Consider the following 12,632-nt stretch of genomic DNA (forward strand, 5'->3'; position numbering starts at 1 on the left):
GGCACATACAAGTTCTGATGGAAGACTGTTCCATATTCTGGCCACACGGCATCTATATCCGTGGAAAAAGCAATCCCTTCTAGCCGTTGGTATTCTAATTTGGAAGCGATGCCTACGTAGGTTAACTCGCCTGTCTATGATCTCAAAGAAAGGCTCTCTCGATGGTAGATAAACAATTTGGTGGACTAGTTTGTAGCACATCTTCAGATCTGCAGCGATTCTACGCCATTCCAGCGAGTGTAAACCCAGAAATTGAAGTCTCTGGCAATAAGATAGACCGCTCATGCCAGGTATTCGTTTAGTAAACGACCTCTGTGGCTTTTCGAGGAGCTGTACGTCCTTGATTTTGTAAGGGCTCCATACCTGCGAACAGAACTCCAGAGTCGGGCGAACGTACACACAGAAAGCATATGACAACGTATGCGCATCACACTTACGGTATGCCGTACGTAACATATATGAAATTCTATTAGCTTTGCAGACTATGCCATGATAATGATCAGTGAAATCCAGAATGCGGCTCATTGCAATACCTAAATCCACGCATGTATCCAATTGCTGTAACGTTTCATTACCTAGTTGGTAATATTCAGGATCGGTGCGTCTACCTAAATGCATTGATCCACTTTTTGATGATGAAATAGGTAGCTTATACTGACAACTCCACTGGAAAAGTTGTTGGCATGCAATTCTTAGGCCCCTAGTGTTTTCCACCGGAGAGAATAACTTCACGTCATCAGCGAATTGCAATAGAGAGATGGGTGACACAGCCTGAGTAATATCGTAAGTATTAGGATAATAAATTAAATCCAGTAAATTTGATAAACAAACAAAAAGGGAGGCCTAAAGGGTACCGCCATATAAATAATATACTAAAAAGGGTTCCTCCAGTTCAGCGGTTCTCAACCGGTGCTCCGCGGAGCCCTTGGGCCTCCATGTGTACCTCCCAGGGGCTCCGCGGCGACTCAAGGAAAATGAAATAAATAAGTGAATTTGACAGATAAATGGAAAAAAAAAGAGGCCTACGGGGTTCCGCCATAAAACTTATATACAAAAAGGGTTACTCGAGTCAAACAGGGCTCCGATATAAAAATTATGTACTGAAAAGGGCTCCGCGTGGCAGAAAAAGGTTGAGAACCGCTGCCTTAGGGTATACGACGGGTGTGGTCGCACCAGGCACCGCAATAACGGTGATGATGATTTTTTTCGTAGATTCTGAATTTTCGTGAATTTTCAACTCTGCAATTCTGAATTTTCATCAATTATAGAAGCATTTCTTTTATATTTATTCTGTTTATTCTGAATTTTTATCACAGAGAGGAGAAGGGTGTCTGGAATTACTTCTTCCATTTATTCAGAATTTTCATCAGGTGTGGAATTCTGTCATTTATTCTTAATTTACATTGTTGCTGGGGTTATATCTCTGTTATTTTTCTCTCCTTTTTTATTCTTCGATTCTGAATTTGCACTAGTTCTGAGACAATTTCTTTCATTAGGTCTCAATTTTAATTTCTTTTGAAATTATTTTTTTCACAATTTAAAAATTTTTGGAAGAAATTTTCATTAATTTTTTTTTATCAATTCAAATGTAATTGTGTCTTTTTTTTTTCTTCTATGGAATTTTTTCAGCATTCGTGTATATATTATTGTAATGCATGATCTTTTTTTTGGATGTGCCTTCTCCCTTCCCCACAGAATTACAAAATCGGGGCTAAGGAGCCCCAAAATTATAAAGACGCCTCTGGCCTCGTTATTATTTTCGCACTAGGTTCGCGTCTAGTAACGACAGCCCTGCCCTAATGACCTTTTTTCTATAACAATTAAACGTCACTTTGACGTCACATTGTAGAGAAATTGGTTTTTCCCACACTCGATCAGCCCGCTAGTAGATATAAAGTCTTCTAAGCTGGCATCACTGAAAAGGCCGAAACACACTATGCTGACGTGGCGTTATGTCAGAAACTTCTGATTTGTGAAATTTTATGACTTGGGAATTGCATGTCACATTTCCACGAATCAGAACTCACAACGTCTCTGACACGACGTCAAATCACATCACGTCACGAAATCACATAGTGTGTTTCGGCGTTTAGATTCTAGGGTTGCAGGATTTTTAAACTCATTATTGGACTCTATTGGCATTCAAAATAATAATATTTACTTCTTTTTTTTTGAATGACCCATAATAGTTCCGTCGAATCGGTTTATAATTTTGTGAACATTTAGATGAATAGAGTCAGTGACAGTTATTGTCCGTCAGTGCGCCCGAGTGGCGTGGTGGTAAGATACTCGTCTACCACCATGAGGGTTGCTGTCCCGGTCCCAGGGGAGAATATAGATACGATATTTTCCTAACGAGCTTGAGGCGACCATCGATAGATTGCGTCTTCGTTTCCACCCCAATTAATTAGGGGCAGTAAATTGCAATATAGCGATATGGCCAGAGCTGGTGAAGTAGCTTTTGTCAGTACTTTTTGAAGACGTAAACTCTCTTTTGGGACCCTTTCCTTGTTCATGGCACGGCTTGGAAAAAAAATGGCCAATCCTTTCCTGTGCAGTGCGAACCGAACGATACTACTCCCACCGATCGGTGCATGCCGTAATGTATGATCTGAGTGTATGTGTAGCCTTAACGTTATTGTCGGAGTTGTGCTATAGTTTCCGTGTTCTTGCTGGTTCCCTGTCGCAACTGAAATATATAAGCTCATTGAACAAACAGAACATAATTTAATTTATTTCGTCATTTCCCAGCCCAATGAAGCTGTCTGACGACTTACGAATAGCCTTTCTGAGGCGTTGTGAAGGAGAAAGACAAGTTTGTACATGTATGTGTAAAGCATGAGTGTGTGTTTGTGTAGAGTGAAGAAAAGTCCAGTCCAACGTCATGTCCAAAGTACTATACGAATGCAGTATACGCTTTCAATATTAAAAAGAAAATCGTTGGTAGAAAAAAAACCATATAACGCATACAATACATATAAGATAACACATACGGATAGAGAAGAATGAGTACAATATACCAGTGGCAAAGTAAATAAAGTGGGATATAATAGGATGAGTTACACAGAACAATAAAAATAGAAATGCACAAATATATAAATATATATTTTTTCAAATCTATTCCCCCTTTTTTCCAATTAATTTTTTTTTTTTTCAATCATATAAGCTCATTGCCCTAAAGGCATTTTTACCTTAAAGACGATGGAAATGAAATCGCTGACTGTTTTAACGATTTCAGGATTTTTATCCACCTGGGGAATACATAATTCGTGAAGGAGCAGCGGGTGACACCTTTTTCATCATAAGTAGCGGCAAAGTAAGTACAAGAAACTAATATCTCTTACTTTGAAAATAAATATTTCCGGAGGTATTTCACTTTTATTTATTTCTTGTTTCCTCTTCATATGTGACACTTACAGGGTGGGCAAAAAAGTCCGTAGAAACTTTAAAAATTCATAAAATCCGGAAAAATAACCAAAATAAAGAACGGTTTGCAGGGTTAGCATCGCTAGGTCGTGGGAATTTTTTTAAGACAGAGGAAAAAAGAACTAAAAAAACATCCGAAAGGTGGCGCTAACGTACACAAGTCAAAGAAAATATACGCGAAAAACGAACAGATTGCCTCCAAATTGCTTATTACAGCAGTATGTGTTCCACGTGACCACCACCACAGGGGATAACACATTGCATGTTAGTCACAAATCCAGCATTGGCAGAGTGCAGCAGGTCGTTCCACATACACGGTTACAACGGTGAAGTGGTTGTGGATTAGGAACGCAAGTTCTTATAACCATCTCATATGCATATTTCCACCGAAGTCACTCGTACCAGCGCCACCTATCGGCTGTTTTGAGGTTTTTTCCTGTAAAAAATATTCCTGTGACCTAGCGATGCTAACCCTGCAAACCGTTTTTTATTTCGGTTATTTTTCCGGTTTTTATTCATTTTTAAAATTTCTACGGATTTTTCACCCCCACCCTGTATATCTGTACCTATTACCTCTTATATTATACTTTATTCTATCAGGTTCGAGTTACGCAAATGTCGGGAACAGCGGAGAGAGAAATTCGAGCTTTGCAGAAAGGTGACTATTTCGGGGAAAGAGCTTTACTTAAGTAAGTCGGTATAATGAAGTTCTTATGCAATATTCGTCAGTCTCACATTTCATAAATTTTTTTCATATAAAATAAAATCTCCGTTTTCTAATAAATAGTGAGAAAGTGTTTGATCTTTGGTGCCTGATCATATTCCAATTCAGTGGGGAAAATGGTTTGAGGTACATGAAATGTGTAATCATATAACTGTAATGTAATCTTTGGCTCACGGAAATTTCGCCTGCCCTGACCGTGAGTGATGAAGTGCGTGGGTCAGTCAACAAGGAAGTGACTGCATGAGTGGCGAAGTGAATGCGTGAGTGATAGTATGAGTGATCAGTTGAAGAGGTGAGTGAGTATGAGTGGACAAGTGAGTGGGTGAGTGACTAGATGAGTGGGTGCATGACCGTATAGCTGAACAAGTGAGTGGGTGAGTGACTAGATGAGTGGGTGCATGACCGTTTAGCTGAACAAGTGAGTGAATGGGTGACCGTATGAGTGAATGACATTATGTGAGTGTGTGTGTCTGAGAGACAAAATGAGTGTGATCACTCATACGGGCTTGAACTTTATCATATACTGTCACGGAATTTAGCATACATGTGGTAATTTACTCATTATGTTTATGTGTAGTTATACATCCATTCACTCACACACTCACTTACTCACTTGGTCACTCCCTTGATCACTCTCCCCACTCATACGGTCATTCGCACGATCACTTGGTCATTCACTGGAGTGAATGAGTGACCAAGTGAGTAACCGTATGTGTGACAGTTTTCATCATCAAGTTAGTGACCGTATGAGTAACCACACTCATTTGGTCTCTCGTACGGTCACATACTGTCATAACTCATACTGCCACCCACCACCCACTCACTCACTTGTCCACTCATACTCACTCACCTCTTCAACTGATCACTCATACTCACTCACCTCTTCAACTGATCACTCATACGCATTCACTTGGTCACTCATACAGTCACTTAACTTGGTAACTCACCCACTCACTTAGTCACTCACACGGTCAGGGCAGGCGAAATGTCAGGGACGTAACGTCGGGGGCGAAATTTCCATAAGCCAAAGATTGCATTACAGTTATACGATTACGCATTTCATGTACCTGAATGCATTAGTGCTCAAGTAAGAACTTCACAGTCAGTCACTTACTTGGCCACTGATACATTCAGGGCAACCGAAATTTCCGAGGGACGAAAGGTACCGGAGACAAAACGAACCAGGAGTGAAGTGTCGGAAATTCCCGGATCCCGTAATGTTTATGCTGTCATTTTTTGATGTACAGTCGTATCAAAAAAATGGCGCCCTTATATTTGTTCTGAATATCAATTCTTTAATTTCAGTGAAGACAAGAGAACCGCGAATGTCGTCGCTGCTGATCCCGGAGTCGAATGCTTAGCACTAGATAGAGAGTAAGTAAATCGTCGAGTGATTGATTCTATGGATCTAAAGTTTTACCACAGCTATATATCAAGCCATATCGTGAAAAACGGCTTGGAAATTTTTATGCCGTTCCCCCCTCCCCAAAAAAAATGTCTAGAACTAAAGCTCATTACTAGAGCTCGGATATTTATGGCTTTGCATATATTTTTTTTAAGTTTTGCATATTTCATTCTCTCTCAACTGGCTTCGTTTTCCCCAATTTGCAATTTTTCGACGATATTAGCGCAATAATAATTGACAATTTCACTTACCTTTGGCATCGTTTTTGGCAAAGTTAAGTGATCGGCGATTCTCCGTAATTTCCTCGAGGAAATATGGTCAACCTATTCATGAAGACATATTTTTAGGTTTTAACATATTCTAAGCCTTTTAGATCTTAAATGCATATTTCATAGAGCATATTCTGTCAGTTTTTTTGGTCAAAAACCCTAGCCCTACTCATCACATTGAGGTAAGGCAACTGGAATACCGGGCAGACTCATGGTACTCCGGGGCTAACGAGAAAGATCGGGGCTCTCTTTCTAGTTAGCCCCGATGGTATTCCATCTTACGTCAGAAAAACCAGTTTTCTATTTTTTCAAAGTGACGTCTGATCGTTAGAAGAGGTGACATAGGGAAATAGGGATCGGTTATAGTGATAATACTGACGTCAGATTTATGGCGAAAGAGTCAGCACGGGTTTCCAGGAGCTCTACATTCATGGAATGTTTTAGTCTGGTATTTTATTAACGTCTTGCGGTCGAGAGGTTTTTTCGGTACTTCATTCTTTGCAGCGCTCCCCCCCCCCCCCGCAATTAGGACGGCCCCTGGATGTTTGTCTCTTTGCGTTTTTGTTTTTGTATAGCTGATGGGTTTCTCCTGAGAAGCAGAATTCTCAAGAGTCTTCCTTAATCGTGGTCTTAATAGTGAGGGGTTGTTATAACAATGAAGTACTGTTGTTTCCTGATGTTTTCCCGTCCACCTCGGCATAGGACTGCACAAAGGGGGTTAACACCCAACGATAATCATATTTGGCTCTCAGACTTGTTGATTGATATGACTCGTATACAGAATATTTCCGTATTTTCCCCGATTTTTTTTCATCAAAATTTACCGTTTTCCAATAAAGCCTATTTAAATATTTTCCATTTTCACGATCTTCACCGAAATCGGATATGGAGGCAGAATTCGAATTAGATCGAATAAAACTATAAATCAGGCATCTCTCTTCAACCCGTTGCTCGCGAGCTCCACGGTGCTCCCTGAAGTACCCGCAATGCTCGATGCTCGTTTTTGATTTCGTGCTCGCGAGCACTTGATCAACGTTCTAATTAAACACCTTGAAGGAATTGCATTCAAGGATTGAAATCATCGTCAGCATTCGTATGTTAAACTCACCGTAAGGGTGCTTTTTTTTATGATGGGTGCAGGCAGTGCTTGCGACTGGAAAAAGGTTGAAGACCTCTGCTATAAATATTCATCTGACTTATTTGTCAACTTTTTTTTTTCTCGTGGAACACATTTTAATTCACTACAAACTAACTAGTACTTTATTTCTCACCAACTTTTACCCAAAATCTCTGACAATCAACAACATTTTTGATCAGAATCGGCAACATCCCGTATTCATGATCCCGATTTCCCGTACTTTTCCCTCTGAAATATGGCCATCATAATCATAATGAAATAACAACTTCATGTATAGTATTTAGTTAGTATAATTTTCTTATTTAAAAGGTCCTGCAAACGTCAACCTCGGATGTAACGACAAATTTCGTGGGGAATCTTCAAAATAAAGTTTTGTCCTAATAAACGAGTTTGTAATTACAATAGCACCATAACGTGGATTATCGATTCCTAAGATTTCCTCAATTTACTCAATTTTTATCACATAATTCAGATATTATTCGACTGTCTTACAAATATCCGTACTGCTATGTGCCCCCGTAGACTAATAATAGAATTTACTTTTGTATTGATCTATGCTTATCCAACTTGGTTTTTCCATCACCTGAATAACGTCATCCGAAAGAAAATAGTTATCTAAATTTTCCAAAAAACTTCAAAAAAGTAAATCGAATTTTTCATATAGACATTAATTGTGTTCAGAAAGTTTTGCAAAGCAATAAACTGCATTAAGGAGACGAATTAAATTTAAGGCAATTCATTACTCCCTCTCTCTGAATGATTTCAATGAAGTCATTTCAGCTTTTATTTAGAAATATCAACATCCACATATTTCTAGATAAAAATGTTTTGAAACAGCTTATATGGTGCTGTGTAAATTAAATTTCACAAGGCACGTGTGGGTTTGTTATGCATCATGAAATTACAAAAACTAATTAACACTTAGAAAGAACATTATTGAGAAATATTTCTCTGGGAATTCTTGCTAGTCGTTGAGTTTATCTCTTTAGGTGTCTTTAATTCTATTAGAGAAGTACTAATTTTTCAGAATTTTTTGTCGTCAAATTTAGTCATCTTCATAAACTTAATATATTCGTACGAAATTTCAGGATCTCTCGTCATCACCATATGCATATATTTCAATCTTATTACTTCGTGTCTTTTTTTCTATCATCGCACATAAAATTCCAACCAATTCCTTTGAAAAATATCATATCTTGAGAGATTCGAATATTGAATTTTATCAATGACTATCACTATAGATTGATAATTTTGCCGATCACATTTTATGAAGGCAATGTATAAATAAATAATTTTAAAAAGAAGCGTTTCAATAATATTACACCAAATTTTTTTCTTTTACCTCAGAGATTATTTTTTGTATTGAATACAAATTTTTTTGATTGAAAATTTATAAAAATTAAAGCAAATGGTATATTCCAATGCGATTTGTAAAAAAATAATTCTTACAAAAAAGAGTTTTTTCTTGGCGAAAAGAAATTACTTCAAATTTTTGTTGAAAGATGGTACTGCACGAAAACGAATAACTATAAATATGTAAATCGGAGTTCTATAAAATATAGGATGTACGAAAACAGCTTACTTTTTGAATTTTCCTGTTACTGGCCGTTTACATAAGATTTCAATTGTGATGCTGATATTGGTGGATAAAGAAATATTGGTGAAACAGTTTTACTTCCGCCATGAATCACCAACCGAAGCTTTACGAACGTTTCGGATACAGAAGAGACTGTGGAAAGGTTCTGGTGCAGAATTCTGTTATTCGCTCTATCGACAAAAATCTGAACTAGCGTTTTTTGGAGCATAAAAAAAATACAACTTCGTGAAAATAAATTTTCCGCAAACCGTATTCAAATATGTACAATTCCTTCAATTTTTATGAATTTGTAAATTATATACAAATTTATGGGGGGGGGGCACCATGGCCCCCACAAGGGGTGGGCTGACAAGGCTCCAGCCCTGGGGCCCGGGACGATTTTTACCTTTTTTGTTTTTTCACGCTGTAAATTCATCATAAAGGGGGCCCGTGAAAATCTGATCGGGGGCCCACATAAAATCCTGGCCTGGGGGCCCGGCTCCAGGATGTGGGGGCCATGGGGGGCACCCGGTAATACTCGTCTGCTCATGGAAATTTGAAACAATTGAAGAATTCAGTGAAATAAATGCTGTACCCTAAATTGTTCAATGGAAATCTGTATTGCATTGCGCTAAATTCCGCGAAAATTCCTGGAACATGTTTCTCTACGAAGCGAATTATTTATATGTTTGTATATGAATGTGAATTTGTAATTGTGTGTATTTTAATTCACAGTTTAACTTTCCGTGAATATAAAGGATTCCAATTATTTAATTGTGAATTTCTTCTCTGCTCGGCATAATATTTCCAATATACTTCCCTCCATATTAGTAGATTATTAGCACGGGTATATTCTATTTTCTTTGTAATATTTATAACGATAACAAAATTTTAATGACTAATAGGTAAAATATTATTTTTCTACCGTTAATTAAGTGCCTCGGGGGGGAAACAAAATTCCCTATCCCTGTTTTCTGTATTTCGTATCCCGATGCATGTATTTTGAAAAAGGAAACATATATGTAATTCCTGGAAGTGAATTATCGTGCTCTTAAATGGATGTTTGGGTTTTAAACTGCATTCAATATTAATGATATGGCAATACCATAACATGCATCGTTAATAATTTATCTCGAATGTAAATAAAAGGGGTTTTATGCATGATTTCTGTCCATTATAAATTGGAGCTTTTGAAGTCGGGTCCACACGCTGAGAACTGCGCAGAATTTAGCTGCGCAAAAACCGGTTTTGATGTGGGGCTATCACAGAGCGGTGCGTTCTACACAACTTAGGTGAGCTGCGGCATACTTAGAGATCGCTTGAGTAACCTACGACACAACAGAGCACTTGAGTGGCTCGCGGCGCGGTTTCACGTCACTGAAGTTACCCGCGACACAGTTCCGGATCACTCAAACGTCCTGCGGCACATTTTCAGATAACTTAAGTGACCTGCGGTGCATTTATAAGAGCACTTAAGAGGCCTGCAAAACGTTTTCGAACCAATGACGTAGCCCATGCGATCCTACAGATAGAGCACCCTCGTCTGAAGACGAGTCCACACCCGCTAAATTGCGCAGAATTCAGCAACGCAAAAACCGGTTTTGACGTGTTGCTAGCGCAGCGCGGGTGATTTTAATATATTTTGCGTAGCCACACCCCCAAAACCGGTTTTTGCGTTGCGAAATTCTGCGCAGTTCTGCTACGGGTATGGACTCGTCTTCAGACAAGGGTACTCAACCTTTAGAAGCTTACGGGCTACATCATTGGTTTAAAACGTTTTGTAGGCCACTTAAGCGATCTGGAACAGCTCCGCGTGTCACTTAAATGATTTATAAATGAGCCGCAGATTACTTAAGTACTATATGAATATGCCGCAGGATGTTTGTGCGATCCGGAACAGTGCCACGAATAACTTAAGTAAGGTGGAACTGCACCGCAAACCGCTCAACTGCTCTGGAAGTTTCAACTGTGTCGAGGGTGACTCAAGTGATTTGTAAATATGCTGCAGGCCACTTGAGTGGCGTGTAACTACACTGCAGGTTAATTAAGCGGTCCGTAAATATGTCACTCATTTCATTTTTACAAAATTAGGTTTGAGGACACGGGCTACATCAGATGACTCTGAGGGCTACACTTGTCTTGCGGACCATGGGTTAAACATGTATATTGTAAGGCCTTCATGATGTATACTTTTTGCAAAAATGTCTTCTCATCTGATGTAATTAATTAATTTTTTTTACTGCACCTCCAAACAGTTCTTTCAAACAACTCATTGGTGATCTCAGAGAGCTTCAAGACAAACAATATGATGATGACGATCTACGAAAACAAAGGTACGTTTTTACTGTACATATATGTACGGGTTTTTTACACACACTGCTCCCTGCTATTTTCATGTTTTGAAATATCTCATCACATAATAGAAAATAGATGTCGTACTTTAACATTGTATAATCTTTAACCCTTTCAACAGCAAAAACGAGATATCTCGGCTCCTACACCACTTGCCTGATGGGTTTTTATTTTTTATTGCACAGAAAATGTCTGGTTTTTTTGGTTTTTTCTCATTCTATTCATATATCTATGACTGAGAATAACAGACAATTACAGAGAAAATCGTACTTAATGTTTTAATTTAAAAATCTTAAAATTTTGATTCCCTTATTACCTTATTTTTAAATTGAAATTTTTTTTTTGAAAAGCTCTTATTTGAATTTTTTGCATGGAATATAAATGATCTAGTTTTTAGATGGATTATGTGACTGAACTAGATTTTGTACCTATATAATAAGATTACAAGATTATGTATCTAGACATCATTATTACTAGGGCTCGGATTTCTATGTCTTCGCATATTTTTATTTATTTTTTTTCCCATATTTCGCTATTTTTACGTGATAGAGCATATTTTCACAATTTTAAGGCATATTTTGCATATTTCATAATTTTCGAAAAAAAGGTGAATTTTTTTCCCTCGCTATTCCAATCCCGCTTCAGACTGGTTTTTACGGTTCCTGCCTCTGACGAGAGCTCCTAGGGCTAGGATTTTTATGCACTGATGAGATATAATATGATTTAATGGAACGTCGTTGCTGATTGGTAAAAAATTCTAAAATTCAGATTTTTTAACTAAGCAATGACATCCAATTTTTGGAGCATAAAAATACTAGCCCTTGAAGGGCTTAGATTAATCATTTGAATCGGTGTCGGTGATGGTAACTCCTGGGAAAAATTGGTAAATGGAGGAATTTTCTAGCATTTGTGGGAGATTTTGAGAGTTTCCACAAATAAAAATAATAATTTATTTATTTACTTGTTTCAATTTTGTGCAATGCTTTTCTAAAGCTAAATACCGTACTTGACTAGTTATTTTCACCTATAGATGGCAACACATTAATTCTGAATTTCTAGCAGGCCCGTCATTTGGGGGGGGGGGCAGGGGAGCCGTCGCACCCCCCCCCCCCGGTTTTTGAGAATGCACTAAAAATGGTATATATATATATACAAATATATATATATGCATACATTGAGTACATGTGCTTTGCACCCCCCCCCCCCCGGAAAAAGTTGAAATGACGGCCCTGTTTTCTAGGGGAAAAACTTACTCAAAAGGGAAATTTTTTGGCTGGATGAGATTAGTTAGTAAAACGAAGAATTTTTTATCCTATAATAAGTAATGGTTCAAAATAGTTTAGACAGTATCAACACTTTTCATTATCATATTATTTTGATAAAACTAATGTTATTTGAGATAAGGAATGAAAAGTTTTTAAGACATATTTTTCGTTTTATAGGGCATATTTAGTTTTCTAAAAGCCAAAATGCATTTTTTATAGAGCATAAAAATCCTAGCCCAAATTATTACTATTGCATGAAGCCGCAGCGTTTGCGCAGATTTAGTTGAATGTTTACTTTTTGTTAGCGTTCTCTAGGGACAAAAATTACGATTCACGTGCTAGGCACGGGCAAGTCAATTTCGGTTAGAAGCTAATGTCCGTGTCTGACACTACCAAGTAAAGCAACTGGTTAGAAAAAAAATTTATTTTGAAATATAACACATAGATAAGTCAGATATTTTTTAAAGTTGACGTTTT

The 12,632-nt window shown here is 37.8% G+C and overlaps 1 protein-coding gene across 4 annotated transcripts in view; it reads left to right on the forward strand.

The window, feature by feature from the left end:
- LOC149064902 (cGMP-dependent protein kinase, isozyme 1-like) overlaps nucleotides 1-12,632 on the forward strand; it is a 209,588-nt gene that overhangs the window by 150,297 nt on the left and 46,659 nt on the right. For all 4 annotated transcript variants that reach the window (XM_089254836.1, XM_089254837.1, XM_089254834.1 and 1 more), the window contains exons 7-10: nucleotides 3,239-3,316; nucleotides 4,027-4,115; nucleotides 5,456-5,524; nucleotides 10,794-10,871. In XM_089254836.1, coding sequence (XP_089110962.1) covers nucleotides 3,239-3,316; nucleotides 4,027-4,115; nucleotides 5,456-5,524; nucleotides 10,794-10,871 — 314 coding nt within the window. The remainder of the gene's footprint in view (nucleotides 1-3,238; nucleotides 3,317-4,026; nucleotides 4,116-5,455; nucleotides 5,525-10,793; nucleotides 10,872-12,632) is intronic.

This window comes from Pholcus phalangioides, unplaced genomic scaffold (genome assembly GCF_987345545.1).
Source record: "Pholcus phalangioides strain wild (caught in Gottingen) unplaced genomic scaffold, Ppha-v1.0 ptg000042l_1, whole genome shotgun sequence".
NCBI classification, from domain to species: Eukaryota; Metazoa; Arthropoda; class Arachnida; order Araneae; family Pholcidae; genus Pholcus; species Pholcus phalangioides.